The 16,098-nt window shown below is 53.3% G+C and overlaps 2 protein-coding genes across 8 annotated transcripts in view; one reads left to right on the top strand and one right to left on the bottom strand.

Annotated features, from left to right (window-relative positions):
* Window positions 1-8,993, top strand: part of ITGAL (integrin subunit alpha L) — a 42,586-nt gene extending 33,593 nt beyond the window's left edge. For 3 of the 7 annotated variants that reach the window (XM_026011173.2, XM_072753485.1, XM_072753486.1), the window contains 6 exons: window positions 1,269-1,382; window positions 1,615-1,671; window positions 1,764-1,865; window positions 2,247-2,342; window positions 3,066-3,176; window positions 5,584-8,993. In XM_026011173.2, the coding sequence (XP_025866958.1) occupies window positions 1,269-1,382; window positions 1,615-1,671; window positions 1,764-1,865; window positions 2,247-2,342; window positions 3,066-3,176; window positions 5,584-5,754 (651 nt within the window). In that variant the 3' untranslated portion in view covers window positions 5,755-8,993. The remainder of the gene's footprint in view (window positions 1-1,268; window positions 1,383-1,614; window positions 1,672-1,763; window positions 1,866-2,246; window positions 2,343-3,065; window positions 3,177-5,583) is intronic. The other 4 variants (XR_012000582.1, XM_026011174.2, XM_072753483.1 and 1 more) reach the window with 4 other exon arrangements.
* A 2,497-nt stretch (window positions 8,994-11,490) lies between these two features.
* ZNF768 (zinc finger protein 768) lies at window positions 11,491-14,332 on the bottom strand. Its single transcript, XM_072753478.1, has 2 exons — window positions 13,866-14,332; window positions 11,491-13,582 (listed from the first exon to the last, which is right to left on the bottom strand). Exons 1-2 carry the CDS (start codon window positions 13,951-13,953, stop codon window positions 12,006-12,008), a joined length of 1,665 nt encoding a protein of 554 aa, XP_072609579.1. The 5' UTR covers window positions 13,954-14,332; the 3' UTR covers window positions 11,491-12,005.
* Between the last annotated feature and the right edge of the window lie 1,766 nt (window positions 14,333-16,098).

The raw sequence follows: 16,098 nt of genomic DNA, 5'->3' as shown, positions 1-16,098 counted from the left end.
CACCCTTTGCCCCAAGCAAAACTTCCAAGTCTGAGTGAATTTGTCCTTCCTCCGTGGCTGGTCCTCCCACCTCCTCAACCTCGTTCTGTATTCTCTTGTTTCCTTTGCCTCCACTAATGCCCAGACTCAGGTTCCCCTCCTTCTTGCAACCATCGGCGCAGGCTCCTTCTTGGACCTTGGCCTGCCTTCCCCATTTTCTCCCATCCTGGGCTCACTGCACCCTACCACCGAGCCTTCCCTCCTCACCATTACCCGGTTAAGAGTCCCCTGATTTCTGGCCCTTAGGCCTCATGGGCACACAATCTCACCCCAGGTCTCCTTTCCAGATGTAGGTCCTATCTCTTGGTCCCAGCCCCTACCTCCAGCTGTGTCACACTTGCCTGGTGCTAACTGTCCTAACTGTCTACATTTTCTCTTCCTGGATGCCACCCCCCATCTTCATCTGTTCCACTCCTCTCTGTCCTTCACAGTTAAATTCAAATGCTGCCTCTGACATAAGGCCTTTTAAATTTAATTTACCTGACATTTTTCAAGTGTCTGTAAAAGTGTGTCAAGTGAATAATGCTAGAACCTCTCAAACTGGACATATATTTCCCTGCGGGACCTCCCTGAGATGTTCATTGGTGCTGCTCCTTTGTCACTTTCTTCTCCACTTCTGGGTCTTCCAGCCCCACACAGTAGGCTCTTTCATCTAACAGGTACTCAGGATGTATTTCTTCAATCTGTGTGGCGTCCTCACCAAAATGAGTCTTTCCCAACCTGCATTGTGCAAATAATTTTCACATGTATCTTTGCTTTCGTTCTTTCACTCATTCAAAAAATGACATTTCTGGAGGCCTGCTATGTGCTCAGTAGTATGCAGCAGGGAATTGCAAGTGAAAGAAGCCACAGTCACCAAGCACGCAGTCTAGAGGAGACAGACACACAAGTAGATACTTAGCCATCCTGCGGGGGTGGGGGGGATGTAGTATGCTATAGAACACACAGGGGGAGCTGCCTTCCCTTTGGGGAGTCAGTGGAACCATCAGAAATGATATTTGAGGGGTACCTTGCTGGATATGTGAGGATTTGCTCCGTGGCGAAAGCAGAAAGGCACAGGTAACCCACACTGTAAAACCTTGAAGATAGGGGCCACATGAAGCTGTCATTGCCCTCTGCCTGGCAAAGAGCAGGCGCTCAGGCCTCAGCCAGGGAGGATCATGTCTGGAGAGGCATTTGGAGGGGTGGTTGGCATTTAGGGCTCTGCGGTCCCATGTCCTCTGTCCTAGGTGAGGATTCAGCCTTCTATCTATGACCACAAAGTGCCTGCCCTGGAGGCCTTGATTGGGGTACCAGTATCTCACAGTGAGGGGCCCATCAAGCACAAATGGAATGTGGAGATGGTGAGTACTGCCTGGAGGAGGGAAAGACACCCTGGTCCATGGGAATGAGCTCATAAAGGGGTACAGATGTGTGGGAAGGGAGTGAGGGTAGATGCATCCTGTTGGGCTTAGTGATTTCTGCACCTGCCAGGAGCCAGTGGGAGTGAATCCATGGAGTGGGGAGGGAGGCCAGATTCCAGCCTTAAGGGGCCAGTGTCCTCTCTCTGCTCTCATTCCATCCCATCATTCCTAGGAGCCTCCTGTGACCTGTTATCATGAGGATCTGGACAGGCTGCCCAGTGTGGCTGAGGTACTGGCCTGTGGGCTCAGAAGTCAGGGTGGGGCCAGCAGAGTGCAGGTGGGAAGATAGGCTGCTTTGACCCCTGCTCTCTTCATTCTTAGCAGCCTTGTTTGCCCGGGGCCAGATTCCACTGCCCATTTGTCTACAAGGAGGAGATCTTCGTCAAAGTGATCGGGACTATTGAGCTGGTGGAGAAGATTGAGGTAGCACCTGCTGGCAACATAGAGGCTGGGGGGGGCCTCAAGGGGTCAGGAGCGAGCATCCCTGCCAGATGGGCTTCCTGCATTCTGTACCACCTGGACAAAAAGCCCTGATATTTACACGGCAGCAGGTGAAAGAGAATCATGCTCGAAATGTGCAGGGCTGTTTTCACGGGCCTACGGATGGTTCTTGCTGGTTCTCTGTAGGAAAAGTTTCCTTCCAGCTGTGGGGAGTCACCCGTTAGGACGCTACAGTAGGGAACTTAGTAGGAGTGGTGCAGCCCCCTGGGACCTGTTCTCCAACCTCAGCCGAGGTGGGGTGCTGAAATCAGTGGGTTCTGGTGCTTATTCTCTCTGGCCTGACGTCTCCCCCATACCCCACAGGCCTCCTCCATGGTCAGCCTCTGCAGCTCTCTCTCTGTCTCCTTCAACAGCATCAAGCATTTCCACCTTTATGGCAGCAATGCCTCCATGGCCCAGGTATGGTTTTGCCTCCTCAGAAGCCCCGGGGAGCAGGGGTCAGCAGAGGGGTCTGGGGAACCCCAGGGCAGAGCTAGAAGAGCTAGAGCCAAAAGTGGTAGGGCCTCATGGGAGGTCTGGGCTCTCCAGGAACAAGGAAGGGCACACCCTCTCCCCATGGTCAGAGCAGTCAGCCTTGGCAAAGGCTTTGCTGGATGCCATGAGCTCCCTGCCACTGCTGGTGGGCAGGTAGGCCACAGGGACACCCGTCTGAGACATGTCAGGCAGAGAGCCAGTTTGATGGCAACTCAGCAAAGGGTACCCACCCCATGCCCACCGTGAGCACGATGGAACGAGCTCTAAGCAGAGCGAGTAGTGAGACCATGGAGCCAAGAGGATGGCGAGGCAGGTGGGAGAGCAAGCAGGTCAGAGCAGGAGAAGGGAAGCTGCAGTTAAGAAGCAAGCCCAAGCTGGACTCCGGAAGGCTTTGCATGCTGAGCTGAGATTCTGGCATTTTATTCTGGGACTAAGGGAAGCCATGTAAGGGCTTCCAATGGGTTATGTGCATGTCTCCTAGTTCACTCTGATGGCTGCACACTGGGAGGTACACTGGAGGGAGACATCTGGGCCAGCCGGGTTGTACCCAGAAGCAGTCTGAACCAGAAACGCGAAGACCTAGCCATTCACGAGCATGTCAGAGGTGAAAGCCTGCTCTTTACGTTCCCTTCTCTTTTCCTTCTCCAGGTCGTCATGAAGGTTGACATCATATATGAAAAGAAAATGCTCCATGTCTACGCGCTGAGCAGCATTGGGGGGCTGTTGCTGCTCTTGCTGATTTTTGTGGCACTCTACAAGGTGGGAGCTTCTGGGAGTGTGGGGCATGGCTGAGACAACCTGGCTGGGGAAAGGGTTCTGCAGGGGTCAGGGCGGAGAATACTGAGATTGGGGAGCCTTAAAGCTAGAAGAGGCCTCAGCCTCCCCCCTTTTTCAGATAAAGCTCCCCAGGCCCAAAGAGCAAGCAAATCTTTCCCCCTCCCTCCTCCAAGCACTGGTAGAGCCAGGACTGTCTACCTTGGAGAGAAGGGTGCTTCTGCCCATTAAGGGTTGGGTGCTGGGACACAGAGGCCCACACCACAAACATGGTCCCTGCCATAGAGGGCTCACAGTCTAATGGAGGAGGCAGACAGGGCTCCACTCAAGGGCCTGTGTGCTGAAGCCTCACTCAGGCTGGGACAGTCCAGGAAGGCCTCCCAGAAGAGGAGGCATTTGAGTTGGGGTTTGAAGGAGGAGTAGCCAGATGAAGAATGGTGGAGGGCAGATGTTCCATATGAAAACTAAATACCCCAGAAAAAGACAACACAGAAAATCAGTTTCTTCCCCTTGCACTCCCAGAGGATGGTTACTAACAACCATTATCCAGCTTCTAATTTTGTTGTTTAAATATGTGTATATGTAGGGGCACCTGGGTGGTTCAGTCGATTAAGTGTCTGCCTTTGGCTCAGGTCGTGATCCCAGGGTCCTGGGATGGAGCCCCACATCCCACTCCCTACTCAGTAAGGAGTCTGCTTCTCCCTCTCCCTCTGCCTTCTTGCTTTCCCCCCCTGCTTGTGCTCTCTCTCTGCCAAATAAACAAATAAAATCTAAATTAATTAATTAATTAATTAATTAATTAAGGGATGCCTGGATAGGTCAGCGGTTGAGCATCTGCCTTTGGCTCAGGGCATGATCCCGGAGTCCCGAGATCGAGTCCTGCATCAGGCTTCCTGCATGGAGCCTGCTTCTCCTTCTGCCTATGTCTCTGTCTCTGTCTCTCTCTCTCTGTATCTCTCATGAATGAATGAATGAATGAATGAATGAATGAATGAATAAATAAATAAATAAAACCAATATGGTTTTAAAATAAATAAATAATATATGTGTGAGTATATGTGTGAGCATGAGAGAGAGCAAAGTCAGTGTCTGTGTATATACACATAGAAAATATAAATGGGGGGCACCTGGGTGGCTCAGTCAGTTAAGCATCTGTCTTCAGCTCAGGTCATGACCTCAGGGTCCTGGGATCGAGCCCTGCCTTAGGCTCCCTGCTCAGCGGGCAGTCTGCTTCTCCCTCTCCCTCTGCCTGCCACTCTGCCTACTTGTCCCCCCTCTCTCTCTGTCAAGTAAATAAATTAAATCTTTTAAAAAGAAAGAAAATGTAAATGGAATAATAGCATATATACTGCTTGGGAGCTTGTATTTCCCACTGGATATTCTATCTTGATGTCTCTCTGAGCACAATCAGATCCACCTCTTGCCTTTTACTTATTTTTTAATTTTTTATTTATTTATGATAGTCACACAGAGAGAGAGAGAGAGAGAGAGAGAGAGAGAGAGGCAGAGACATAGGCAGAGGGAGAAGCAGGCTCCATGCACCAGGAGCCCGACATGGGACTCGATCCCGGGTCTCCAGGATCGCGCCCTGGGCCAAAGGCAGGCGTCAAACCGCTGCGCCACCCAGGGTTCCCCACCTCTTGCCTTTTAACCTGCCTGGGTTGCTGCTGTCTGGATGCTCCACCTTTTACTGAAACAAGATCCCAGCTGATAAGTAATTTCCATTTATTTTAAATGGTGACCAAAAAGGCTCTTGGCACCCACATCTTTGCACACTTGTTCAAATCTTCTTTAGAATTAATTCCTGGAGTAGCTCAGCGGTTTGGCGCCTGCCTTCAGCCCAGGGCATGATCCTGGGGACCTGGGATCAAGTCCCACATCGGGCTCCCTGCATGGAGCTTGCTTCTCCCTCTGCCTGTGTCTCTGCCTCTCTCTGTGTGTGTCTCTGATGAACAAATAAAATCTTTAAAAAAAATTAATTCCTGGAGTTGGAATGGCTGAGCCAAAGTATATATATGTTTAAAAAAAAAAAGTAGACTATGTATGTTCTGAGCTTTCAATGGAGAGTACCTGGCCCATGCCAAGCACTATGTTAAGTGCAAGCTCTTGCTATTTGTTAGTATTACTGGATATTTTCAAACCGCCCGCCCCACATATTGGCCCATGACATTTTGATAAACCTAAAGAATGAATTGTTGTTAAATGTACAGCTGTTTATCATAGGAACCAAGTGTGGCAGATAACCTTGCCCCATCCCTGGAGCAGATAACCACGCATGTGCAGCATGAATGACTCATTACCATTCTGAAGGGTGCGCTCATGTTTTGCCGAGGCTGACTGGTCCAGAATATTCCATGGACTTTCTGCTGACTCCATTTTTGTCTTCCTGCAGCTTGGCTTCTTCAAACGGAACCTGAAGGAGAAGATGGAGGCTGTAGAAGCTTCAAATGAAATCCCTAAACAAGACTCTGAGCAGCCAGTGCCCAAGGAGGAGGCTGGGGATCCAGGCTGCCTGGAGCCCCTCCAGGAGGGGGAGGCCCAGGATGAAGCTGTCAAAGACTGAGGCCCAGGCCCACGGCAGAGGACCCAGGATGTATGGTGCCATTCTGCCTCTACCCATGTCTCACTGTGCGTCTTCGGGCAAGTCTCTGCCCCCCCACCTAGGCCTCAGTTTCGCTATCTTGAACATGGAGCTCACTCTTGCCTGCCTGCTCTGTGGGCTCATGGTGAGGATCTATGAGGGATGGGCCAGGAAGGGTATGTACGTGAGGGCTTGTAATTATCAGCTGGTTCTGGCTTCCCCTGGTCCTTCTTAGTATCCTCCCATGGAAGAGAACATCTGATCTAAATTTGGAAAAACTGTCATCTCAGGACCTAGTGACACTCCCAGCCCTCACACCCATCTGCCCTTGGATGTCCCCAGATGCCTCAGACTCTCAGAACCTTGCCCTTCACTCTCTCCTGCCTGGAGTCCAGTCAGCTTTCCATCTGCTGCCAGAGAGCAAATCTGATCTGTGTCACGACATTGCTGCTGCAGACCCCTTGCTCTGTGGCTAAAGACTAAGTTCCTTAATACGACTTCCAAAATCTGCAAAATATCCTTAACATGCCAGTGCAGTACTGGGTCCCCGTGGCCTTCCTGGCCTCCTCCAGAGACTCCCAGCCTCCCTTTCGAAGCTCCAGTTACACCAGCCTTTCTCACTAGCCAAGCCCCCTTCTGTCCCACTGCCTTCATCCAGACTGCTCCCTCTGCCTGGAACATTCCTCCCCAGCCCTTTCTCTGGCTGGCTCTCACTCAGACTTCAGATCTTAGCTCACTTGGAACTTCCTCAGGGCTGCCCTCAACCCCGCCCCAAGCGGGTTTTCATAGCACACATGCCTACACTAGCCTGTACTTCCCCTCACAGTACAGATCATGGTTATTACTCAATATTCATCTCTCAAATCCAACCATAGCTCCACGGGGGTAGGGACCATACCTGCTATGTTCACCTTGGTGACATCACAGAGCCAGACACAGTGGGTGCTTGATACAATTTCTTTCTTTTTTTTTTTTAAAGATTTTATTTATTTATTCATGAGAGACACAGAGAGAGAGGCAGGGACACAGGCAGAGGGAGAAGCAGGCTCCATGCAGGGAGCCTGATGCCGGACTTGATCCCGGGACTCCAGGATCACACCCTGGGCCGAAGGCTGGCCCTAAACCACTGAGCCACCCAGGGATCCCGCTTGATTCAATTTCACTGAACTAGTGAGGGTGCCTATGGGAAGTTCCAGAAAACGTTTGGATGGGCCCATGGCATCTCCACCCTTCAAGGCTCTGTCTTCCCCCAGGCTCCTGCCTCCTTCCTTTGTAGCCCCTACTGGGACTCCCCAAATCCCATCGTGGCCCCAGGCTGGGAGGCAGTGAGCTCAACATGTGGGACACGTCTGTCTACTCCCCTCCCTTCACTACCCCCCCCACCTCCTGCCCTGGCTCCCAGTGCTAAGCAGAGTGCCTGCCTATGTCTACTGATAAATATGAAGTTTGTAAGCTGGTGCCACATCTCGGCCTGGCTCAATTAAACATTTCCTTCTCACCCTTTCTCTAAGTGGGACCCAGTCAGCTGTATTTTCATTTCTTTCCCTTTCTTTTCTTTTTTTTTTTTTCTTTTTTCTTTTTTTTATTACAACCATTAGAGATTAACCTGCATGAGGCATTGACAATTCATTCAGGTGTGAGAATAGACCCTCCCAGGCTTTTTTTTTTTTTTTTAAGCAGCAATTGGTGAGGCTTGATCCTGAGCCCACCCCCCCTCCTCTTTAGGAGGACAGAGCAGGCTTGTCACTGCTGCCCTCTTGTGGTCAGTAGGACCCCAGAGCTGGGCACAGCTCTCTCTCCTCTCTCCTCCTTCCCTCCCCCACTCCTCCAACCCTCTCCCCAGGGAATATGGAGTCACTCTCAGGACAGCTCTGGGCTCAGCACTGAGAGCTGAGAAATAGCTTTTGACCTCCCAAGGCTCCCTTCTGCCTACAGGGAGTAAGAGAATGTTTTCAAGCCTGGCACTCAAGGCCCAGAACAGTATTTTAAAACCTGCCAACCTCTTCAACCTCATCAACCCCCTGCTGGCCTGAGCCACCCAGGGGCACCTGGTGTCAGGGCCTGTTCTGTGCCCTGAGGGCAGGATGATGAACAAGACAGACAAGTCCTTGCCCTCAGGAAGCACCACCCCAGTGAGAAAACAGAGTGAAAAGGTAGACCTGTGATTCTAGACGGTGAGGGGATTGTGAAGAAGATAAAACAGGGTAACAAGTTAGTGAGGGTCCTCCTACATGAGTGATGTTCTGTGACACACACACAGAGTGAATGTGTTCATCAGGGTTGGAAGCAAAACACAGAAAATCTGGGGGGTTCATTTCAGAACAGTCCTGCCCTCATCATGCCCAGAAATCTATATCCCAACTCCCTTAACAGCACCCATCCTCAAACACCTGCCTCTGTCTTTGCACATGCTATTCCTCTTGCCAGCCCATCTACTTCTACCTTGTTCTATCCTTTAAAATCTTCCTACTTGGGCAGCCCGGGTGGCTCAGCGGTTTAGCACCGCTTTCGGCCCAGGTTGTGATCCTGGAGACCCAGGAGGGATCGAGTCCCACGTCTCAGGTTCCCTGCATGGAGCCTGCTTCTCCCTCTGCCTGTGTCTCTGCCTCCCTCTCTCTCTCTCTGTGTGTGTCTCTCACGAATAAATAAATCTTCCTACTGCAGGGGCACCTGGGTGGCTCAGTCAGCTAAACATCTGCCTTCACTTCAGGTCATGATCCAGAGTCTTGGGATGATGGGGATGGAGCCCCAGGTCCCAGCGGGGAGCCTGCTTCTCCCTCTCCCTCTGCCCCTCCCCCTGCTTGTGGGCTCGCTCTCTGCATTAAATAAATAAATAAAATCTAAAAAAAAAAAGGAGAAAAATGTAAAACATACCAACACCCAAGGCCACATTCCCTACAAGTGGTCAGAATGATGACATGTTATCACAGGCCATGTAGCCTCTGGAAGACACCATACCCATGGCACAAAGTGAAAAAGTAAGTAACAGTATCCTTGGGAGAATAGTCAAACCTAATCAGTCATAGGTTTGAGTTCAGGCTGTCCTGCCCCATAGCTGTGCCATGTAGGGCCATTACTTATCTTCTCTGGGATTCATTTCTTCGTCTGTAAAATGGGAATACTAACTGTATATCCCTCAGAGCTGTTGTGAGGAAAACACTTGCAAACTGTCTAGAAATGTTGCCAGCACATCTGTGCTTAATAAAGGTGGTGGATAGAAATGGTTTAGTTGTGGGGTGCCTGCCTGGCTCAGTCAGTGAAGCATGCGATTCTTGATCTCAGGGTCATGAGTTCAATATCCACACTGGGTGTAGAGATTACTTTTTAAAAGATGGTTTAGTTGTGCAGGATGGTGTGGTAAAAATAGCATGCTGGACTGAAAGTCAGGAAACCTGGCACTGGCATCCTAGTTCTTCACCGTGACCTTGAGAAAGATGTGTGCCCTTCCCGGGCTTTGATCTGCCCCCCCTGGGATCTACAGGTACCGCAGGAGCTGTCATACGGAAGAAAAGGGTGGGGGCTGAGCAGCTGAGCCCCCCCACTGTCACTTGATCTGCTTTTATATACTGTGGTTCATAAGCAGCATACAGGCTACTTTATCAATTAAGTACTTACATGCACTGTGCTTTCAATGGCCTACAAACGTGTTTGGGAGCTGGAGGGAAAAATCAACTCCAAAGAATGAAAATCAAATTGTATAATTGAAATAAATGTTAAACTGGGACGCCTGGGGCAGCCCCGGTGGCCCAGCGGTTTAGCGCTGCCTGCAGCCCAGGGTGTGATGCTGGAGACCCAGGATCAAATCCCACATCAGGCTCTCTGTATGGTGCCTGCTTCTCCCTCTGCCTGTGTCTCTGCCTCTCTGTGTGTGTGTGTCTCTCTATGAATAAATAAATAAAATCTTTAAAAAAAAAAAAAACTGGGATGCCTGTTGGCTCAGTGGTTGACCGTCTGCCTTCAGCTCGGGGCATGATCCTGGGGTCTCAGGATCGAGTCCCGCGTCGGGCTCCCTGCACAGAGCCTGCTTTTCCCTTGGCCTCTGTCTCTCCCTCCCTCTGTGTGTGTGTCTCTCATGAATAAATACATAAAATCTTTTTTAAAAAAGAAAGAAATGTTAAACCAAGAGATATGTCAGGTAGTCAAATGCAGTCTATTTAACATAAGTACTCACATATATGAACTACGTAAATGCGGGAGGTGGAGTATTTTAATATTTGAAATTATGTGTGATTGGGTGTCTACAAAAATGTGCAAAAAGTTTACAAAGGTCTTTAAAAGACTAAGAGATTGTACTTGAAAAATAATGATCTACTTCCAAAAATAATTAAAACTTTAGGGGATCCCTGGGTGGCTCAGCGGTTTGGTGCCTGCCTTTGGCCTAGGGCGTGATCCTGGAGTCCCGGGATCAAGTCCCACATCGCGCTCCCAACATGGAACCTGCTTCTCCCTCTGCCTGTGTCTCTGCCTCCCCCACTCTCTATCATTAATAAATAAATCTTAAAAAAAAAAAAAAAAAAAAAAAAACTAAAAAACACCAAACACAACCAAACTGTTGAACTACGTGATCTCTAAGGCTCCTTCTGGAGTGTGCAGAACATAAGAGGCTGGGTTGAAATGTCCTTAAGAGAAGTTATTCTGCTCTTGACAAGTTATAAGGCCCTAAGGATAGGTGCGGGGCTGGGGGTGATGTGAGGATTTGAAGCCCAAGAGCCAGTGTAGAGCACGATTCCCCACCTGCCTGTGTGGCTGAGCCGCTGGGGCTGATGAGCCAGAGAGATGTGGTCTGAATTTCTCACCTGCCTCTTATCCACAGAGCAACTTCCAGCAGGTCAGAGCTCTGTGAACTCATTTTTCCTTATCCATGAAACTGAAAAAAATCTTTGCAGGGCAATCAGGCCCTTACAGGCATTCATCTCAAGACATTCCTGGCAGCTGGGTGATTCCTCAGGGTGTGGCCTGTCCTACTCAGCTAAGGTCAAGGCAGGCCACATCCCAGGATCCAGAGACTCACAGCTGGCACCGACTCTAGGAGGGCTGAGGCTCAGACAGGAAAGAAAAGTAAGATAAAGGTGTGTGTGTGTGTGTGTGTGTGTGTGTGTGTGTGTGTGTGTGTGTGTGTGCTGGGTGATCCCAATAGGTCCAGGAGTCCTAAAAGTGGCAGAGCTGTGGCAAATCAGGCCCAGCCTGGTGGGTGAGTCTTAAAAGCTAGAGCTATCTAATCCTCACACTGGGTCCCATATGCGCCCCCTACAGGTGGGGCCAAGACCGCAGGTAGTCTCTGGTTCTGGTCACTCAGGGTCTGCACCAAGTGATGGGCATGAAGGTTCCACAGGCGAGAGGACAGCACAGCTAGATACTGGGAGCCAGAGAGGTAGGACACAGGCTCTACGCCCGGATATGAGTGCAAGGTCTGTTCTCTGGCCCAAGGACAGAACCTCTGTGTTTGGTAGAAGGGATATCCCACAAAGTCGAAGGCTTTCTCACACCTCCCACACTGAGCTCCCTGTGTGTTTGTGCAGGATTCAAAGCAGGAGACATAACTTGGAAATATATGTGCAGATAATGTCTCCTGAGCATCGAATTGTAAGATTCTGAGGAAACCTGGAACATGGAGGGCTTCCAGACAGAGCCCTATGGCTTTGCTGGCTGTATAGTTACCACTGCATGTCTCCCACTGGCCAGGGCACTGTCCATGCACACATTTTAAGGACAAGTCTCTTTTACCACATAAAGGTTTTTATTGAACTCAAATTCAAGGGCTCCAAAGCCTGAGGAAGACAAGGGAGGCTGGAGTTTGCAATGAGGCCCAAGCCCCACCCCAGGGCCCAACTCCCCACCCCACCTACCCTCACCCCTTCCTGACTCAACCAGGGTCTCAGTAGCTACCAATCTAAGCTACCCACTCTAATTAAGTAACCCTCCCCCCTCCCCCCACCCCCGCCTAGAGCTTTGCCAAGCCAGACACCCACCAAGGGGCATGCTGCGGCTGAGGCCAGCTCTCCACTGACCTCTTTTCTGGATCTCTCCCAGAGCCTCCCACTGCCTGCTTGGCCTCTCTCCAACCCCTCTTCATAGCCCATTTCCCAGAAGTCTCCAGGGCACGTAACTTCCTCCACCCTGGCCCTCAACTCTTCCATCCTCCCCCAGCTTTTCACTATTCCCTCTAAAGTTTTCTCAGCTCCCTGGCCCCTTTCTCCTGCCCATCACCTCCCCACCCCTGACAGGGCCCCAGGTCAGCGCCGGCCGGCTGCGTGGGTCCGCTGGTGGCGGATGAGGTCGGAGCTCTGTGAGAAGGCTTTTCCACAGTCATCGCACTTGTAGGGCCGCTCCCCGCTGTGCACCCGATGGTGCTGCAGCAGTGTGGAGGAGCGGCAGAAGCCCTTGCCGCACACGGCGCACCGGTAGGGCCGCTCGCCTGTGTGGGAGCGCTGGTGCTGAATCAGCGTGGAGGAGCGGTTGAAGGTCTTGCCGCAGTCGGGGCAGCTGTAGGTGCGGCCTGGCAGGTGGGTGCGGGCATGGATGGCCAGCACAGAGCTCTGGCCAAAGCGCTTGCCGCACTCAGGGCACTTGAAGGGCTTCTCACGGGCGTGGCTGCGGGCATGGGGGATAAGCGCCGAGCGCTGGGAGAAGCTCTTGCCACAGATGCCACAGCTGAAGGGCCTCTGCCCGGTGTGCACCCTCTGGTGACTACGGAGGGAAGAGTTCTGGCTGTAGCACTTGCCGCACTCGGGGCAGCTGTAGGGCCGCTCGTGGCTGTGGGTGCGCTGGTGCCGCAGGAGGTAGGAGCTGTCACCGAAGGCCTTGCCACAGTGCGGGCACTTGTAGGGCTTCTGACCAGAGTGGGTGCGCTGGTGGCGAAGCAGGTAAGAGCTGTCGGCGAAGGCCTTGCCACAACGGGGACACTTGTAGGGCCGCTCGCCCGTGTGGGTGCGCTGGTGTTTGATGAGGTCAGAGCTCTGAGAGAAGGCCTTGCTACAGACCTCACATTTATAGGGCTTCTCACCCGTATGGATGCGCTGGTGCTGGATCAGGGTGGAGCCCCGCCCGAAGCTCTTCCCACAGATGCCACAGATATTAGGCCGAGGGCCCTGCCCACCCCTGGCCCGGCCACCCCGCCGACCTGGACCCCGAAGGGCCCCTGTCAGGCCCAGGGGATTTTGGAGCATCTCAAACTGGGGTGTAGCCAGCAGGGTCCCTGTGGGCATCTCAAAAGGTGGCCCTAGGGGCAGACCCCCCGTGGGCTGCTCCCCAAACCCCTGGGTGAAGGAGTCCAAGGGGTGGACTCCCAAGGGGATGCTCAAAGGACTCTTTTCTTCAGGATTCAGAAGCATCTCTGCACCTTCCTCAAATTTGGAACTTTGAGCTTCAAATTCAGGGCTTTGGGTTTTGAACTCAGGATTCTGGGGCTCATATCCTGGGCTCTGGGATTCATACCCAGGACTCCGGGGTTCATACCCAGGGCTTTTGGGTTCATACCCAGGGCTCTTGGGTTCATAACCAGGGCTCCTGGGTTCATAGCCAGGGCTTTGGGGCTCATACCTAGGACTTTGGGGTTCAAACTCAGGGCTCTGAGAATCTGAGTCAGGACTTCTGGGTGCAAATTCAGGGCTTGGGGGCACAAACCCAGGGCTTCGGGATTCAAACCCTGGGCTTTCCGGCTCAAACCTGGGGCTTTGGGATTCAAACCCGGGGCTTTGTGGCTCAAACCCAGGGCTCTGGGGATCCAGCCCAAAGGGTATCTCTTCGACCTCATAGTCCCCAGTGCCTTCTTGTTGAGACATTTCTTCTTCCTCATTCTCACTCATGTTGCCTGCAGGATCAGAGAGTTACAGAAAACCCAGATTGTGTGCGGTCTGGAAGGTCATTTGGTCCCACTAGTTGCCACAAGCCTCTCCCTCCTCCAACAGGGTCGCTGGCCCTAGAGCAGGTGCTGAAATTCCCACCTCCCCCTCCGCCGACCCGGGACGTCCAGTCCCCGCCCCCGCCGCCAAGTCCCAGGTGTCCAAGCCCCCCGGCTCCCTTCCCCTCCCTCGGCCCACAGCCCCCCCTCCCGCCCCCAGGCACGCTCCTCGGAGAGGCGCTCCCTCCCTCACCTTTGAGGGACCCTTCGGGGCTCCCCAGTTCGTCAGGACTTTGCACATCCCCGGGCTCGAGGCCCCACGGCGACGCCTCCCGTTCCATCCCCGCCGGCTCCCAGTGCGGCGGCGGCGGCGATGGCGGACGATCCTGCGACCAGGCCTGAGTGCCCTGAGACCCGGGCCCTCGCCGCCCGCCTGCTCAGCGCCGCCCAGGGGACCCGGCTGCCCAGCCCGGGCCCCTGAGGCCGGACGTCTTGACCCTGGGCCTCTCCGGCCGACTGGGCCCCTCCCCTACCCACGGCCCCGCCCCCACCCACAAGGTCTCGCCTTGCCCTGGGGCCCTCCAAGGTCCCGTGCGTCGTGGCCTCGGAGGTGAGGGTCTTCACGACTCGCCCTGCCGCCCCCGGATGCCGCTCCCCGCCCGCGACCCCGCCGTCTGGCCCCCCAGCCCGGGCTGGGCTGCGGCTATCCGACCCCCTCCTCCCCCCGCACAGGAAGTGTCCGTCCGCGGCCAGTTTCCCCCGCTGGCTAGCGCCACGGCCTCTCTAGGAGCGGCTGGAGGTGGAAACTCGTTGGCATTAACCCTGGGCTGGATGGCCCCGGCGTTCAGGTGGGGGAGGACGGGGCGCCCTGGAGCTGGCAGAAAAGGCTGGGGTAGTTTGTGTGCTAGGTCCTAGGTCTCCATCCGTCTAGGAGCCTATCTATCCGTCACCCGGGCCCTGCGTCCGTCAGTGCCTGTGGCCAAGGGCGAGGCGACAATCGAGACCAAGGTCAGCGAGAAGGAGCGACGCTTCCCGGCGCCAGCGGGGGCGGTGTCTAGCTCCCCTCCCCTCCTGGGCCTGGGGGTCAGCTCCGGCCGTGCCTCGGGAACCCGGACCGACCCCCCGCCTTGAGCTCCTGAGCCAGGGACTCCCACCTGGCCAGCCCGAACTCTACTCCTCCGCACCGGCGCGCCCACCCCCACTCCTCCTGTCCCCCTCCCCTCTCTGCTCCTCCTAATCTCCACCCTACCCGCTCCTGGAGGGCTAGGATCGTTGCCAAGGAAACAGCCCCGCCTCCAGGTTCCAGAAGCACCGCCCCTACCTCCCTGGGAGTGCGGCGATTGGCCGGGGGAGCTCGTGCTCTCATCGTCCCGCCTCCTAGCGCTAGTCACCAACTGGTAGGCGTGAATGGTCGCCAGGGAACGCCAGGCACCTTTCTGATTGGCTGGAGGGGGACCACCTACCCCAGTGGTCAGAAGTGCCCGCCGAGAGTTGAGAGGGAGGCGCCTGGCGTCTCCCTTTCAGTCGTCGGGCTGGTGCTTTCAGAACTTTTCCCGCCCCCATTTACCTTTCATTACGTCTTATCTCTCTGAAGAAAGCCAAGGGATCTGGAGACAGACAACCTTCTCCCCAGGTCTTCCGCATACTTCCTTTCCAAGCACTTTCCTTTCTCCCACAGGTTCCTGGTGCTGAAGGGGCCAGTCGGCGGATGCTCCCGCAGAGGGGAGGGCTGCTTTCTTTTCTATTACCTGTCTATCCCTTACACCTTCCCTGAGATGGGAGCCTTAGTCCCAGGTTCCTGGATTTTCTCACAAAGAGGCAGGGATCTTATGGGAGTTACTTCCAGGTGAGGGTGGTGGAGTTCAGGAGGAGAAGTAGAAAACCATCTGGCCTTTAAGGGAGCTAAGAACTCTCGAGCCCTGACTTGGACAGAAACTTGAGAAGGGAACCTGAGGAACACTGCCCTTGGTGGAACTTTGAATCAAGGGAAGAGTGATTCTGGAAAGAGAATTCTTGTGCCTCTACCCCCACCCCCTTTTAGGCCCTTGCTTCTGAAAGTATTTTGGTAGCGTTCTTGACCATTGATGAGCCAAATTCTCCCTGTGTGAGTGATGCAGGAGCCATGGCTGTGTTATCTTGTTGCCTTCTCAGACAAATGAAGGGAAGAAACTGGTTTAGGAGGAAAGATGGCATCTTCCATTCTCCTGAAAAGAGAGGAGAACAAGAATTTGGAGAATTGCAAGTAGTAGAAGCCTAGGGAAAACAGGCTTATAAATAGAATCACAATTATCTTCCTACAAATAAAGCAGGAGTACTTTTCTCCCCTGCAGAGGAAGAGCTTCCAGCTCCATGCTTGTCTCCCACCCCAAAGTCGGTCTATCCTACAACCATGTGTGAAGAACAGCTCACATAGTTCACTACTAGATGGCCCACAAGGGCAGAACCCCCTATAAGTGTGCAGACTATGAAAGGAGAGGACCCGGGGC

Source organism: Vulpes vulpes, chromosome 3 (assembly GCF_048418805.1).
Source record: "Vulpes vulpes isolate BD-2025 chromosome 3, VulVul3, whole genome shotgun sequence".
Taxonomy (NCBI): Eukaryota; Metazoa; Chordata; class Mammalia; order Carnivora; family Canidae; genus Vulpes; species Vulpes vulpes.
This window is presented reverse-complemented; position numbering and strand designations above follow the sequence as displayed.

Excerpts from the sequence above, each read along its gene's own strand:
- ZNF768 (XM_072753478.1), bottom strand. The coding sequence starts at position 13,953 with ATGGAACGGGAGGCGTCGCCGTGGGGCCTCGAGCCCGGGGATGTGCAA. Across the intron at positions 13,583-13,865 it reads CCCCGAAGGGTCCCTCAAAG|GCAACATGAGTGAGAATGAG; the intron begins GTGAGGGAGGGA and ends CTGATCCTGCAG.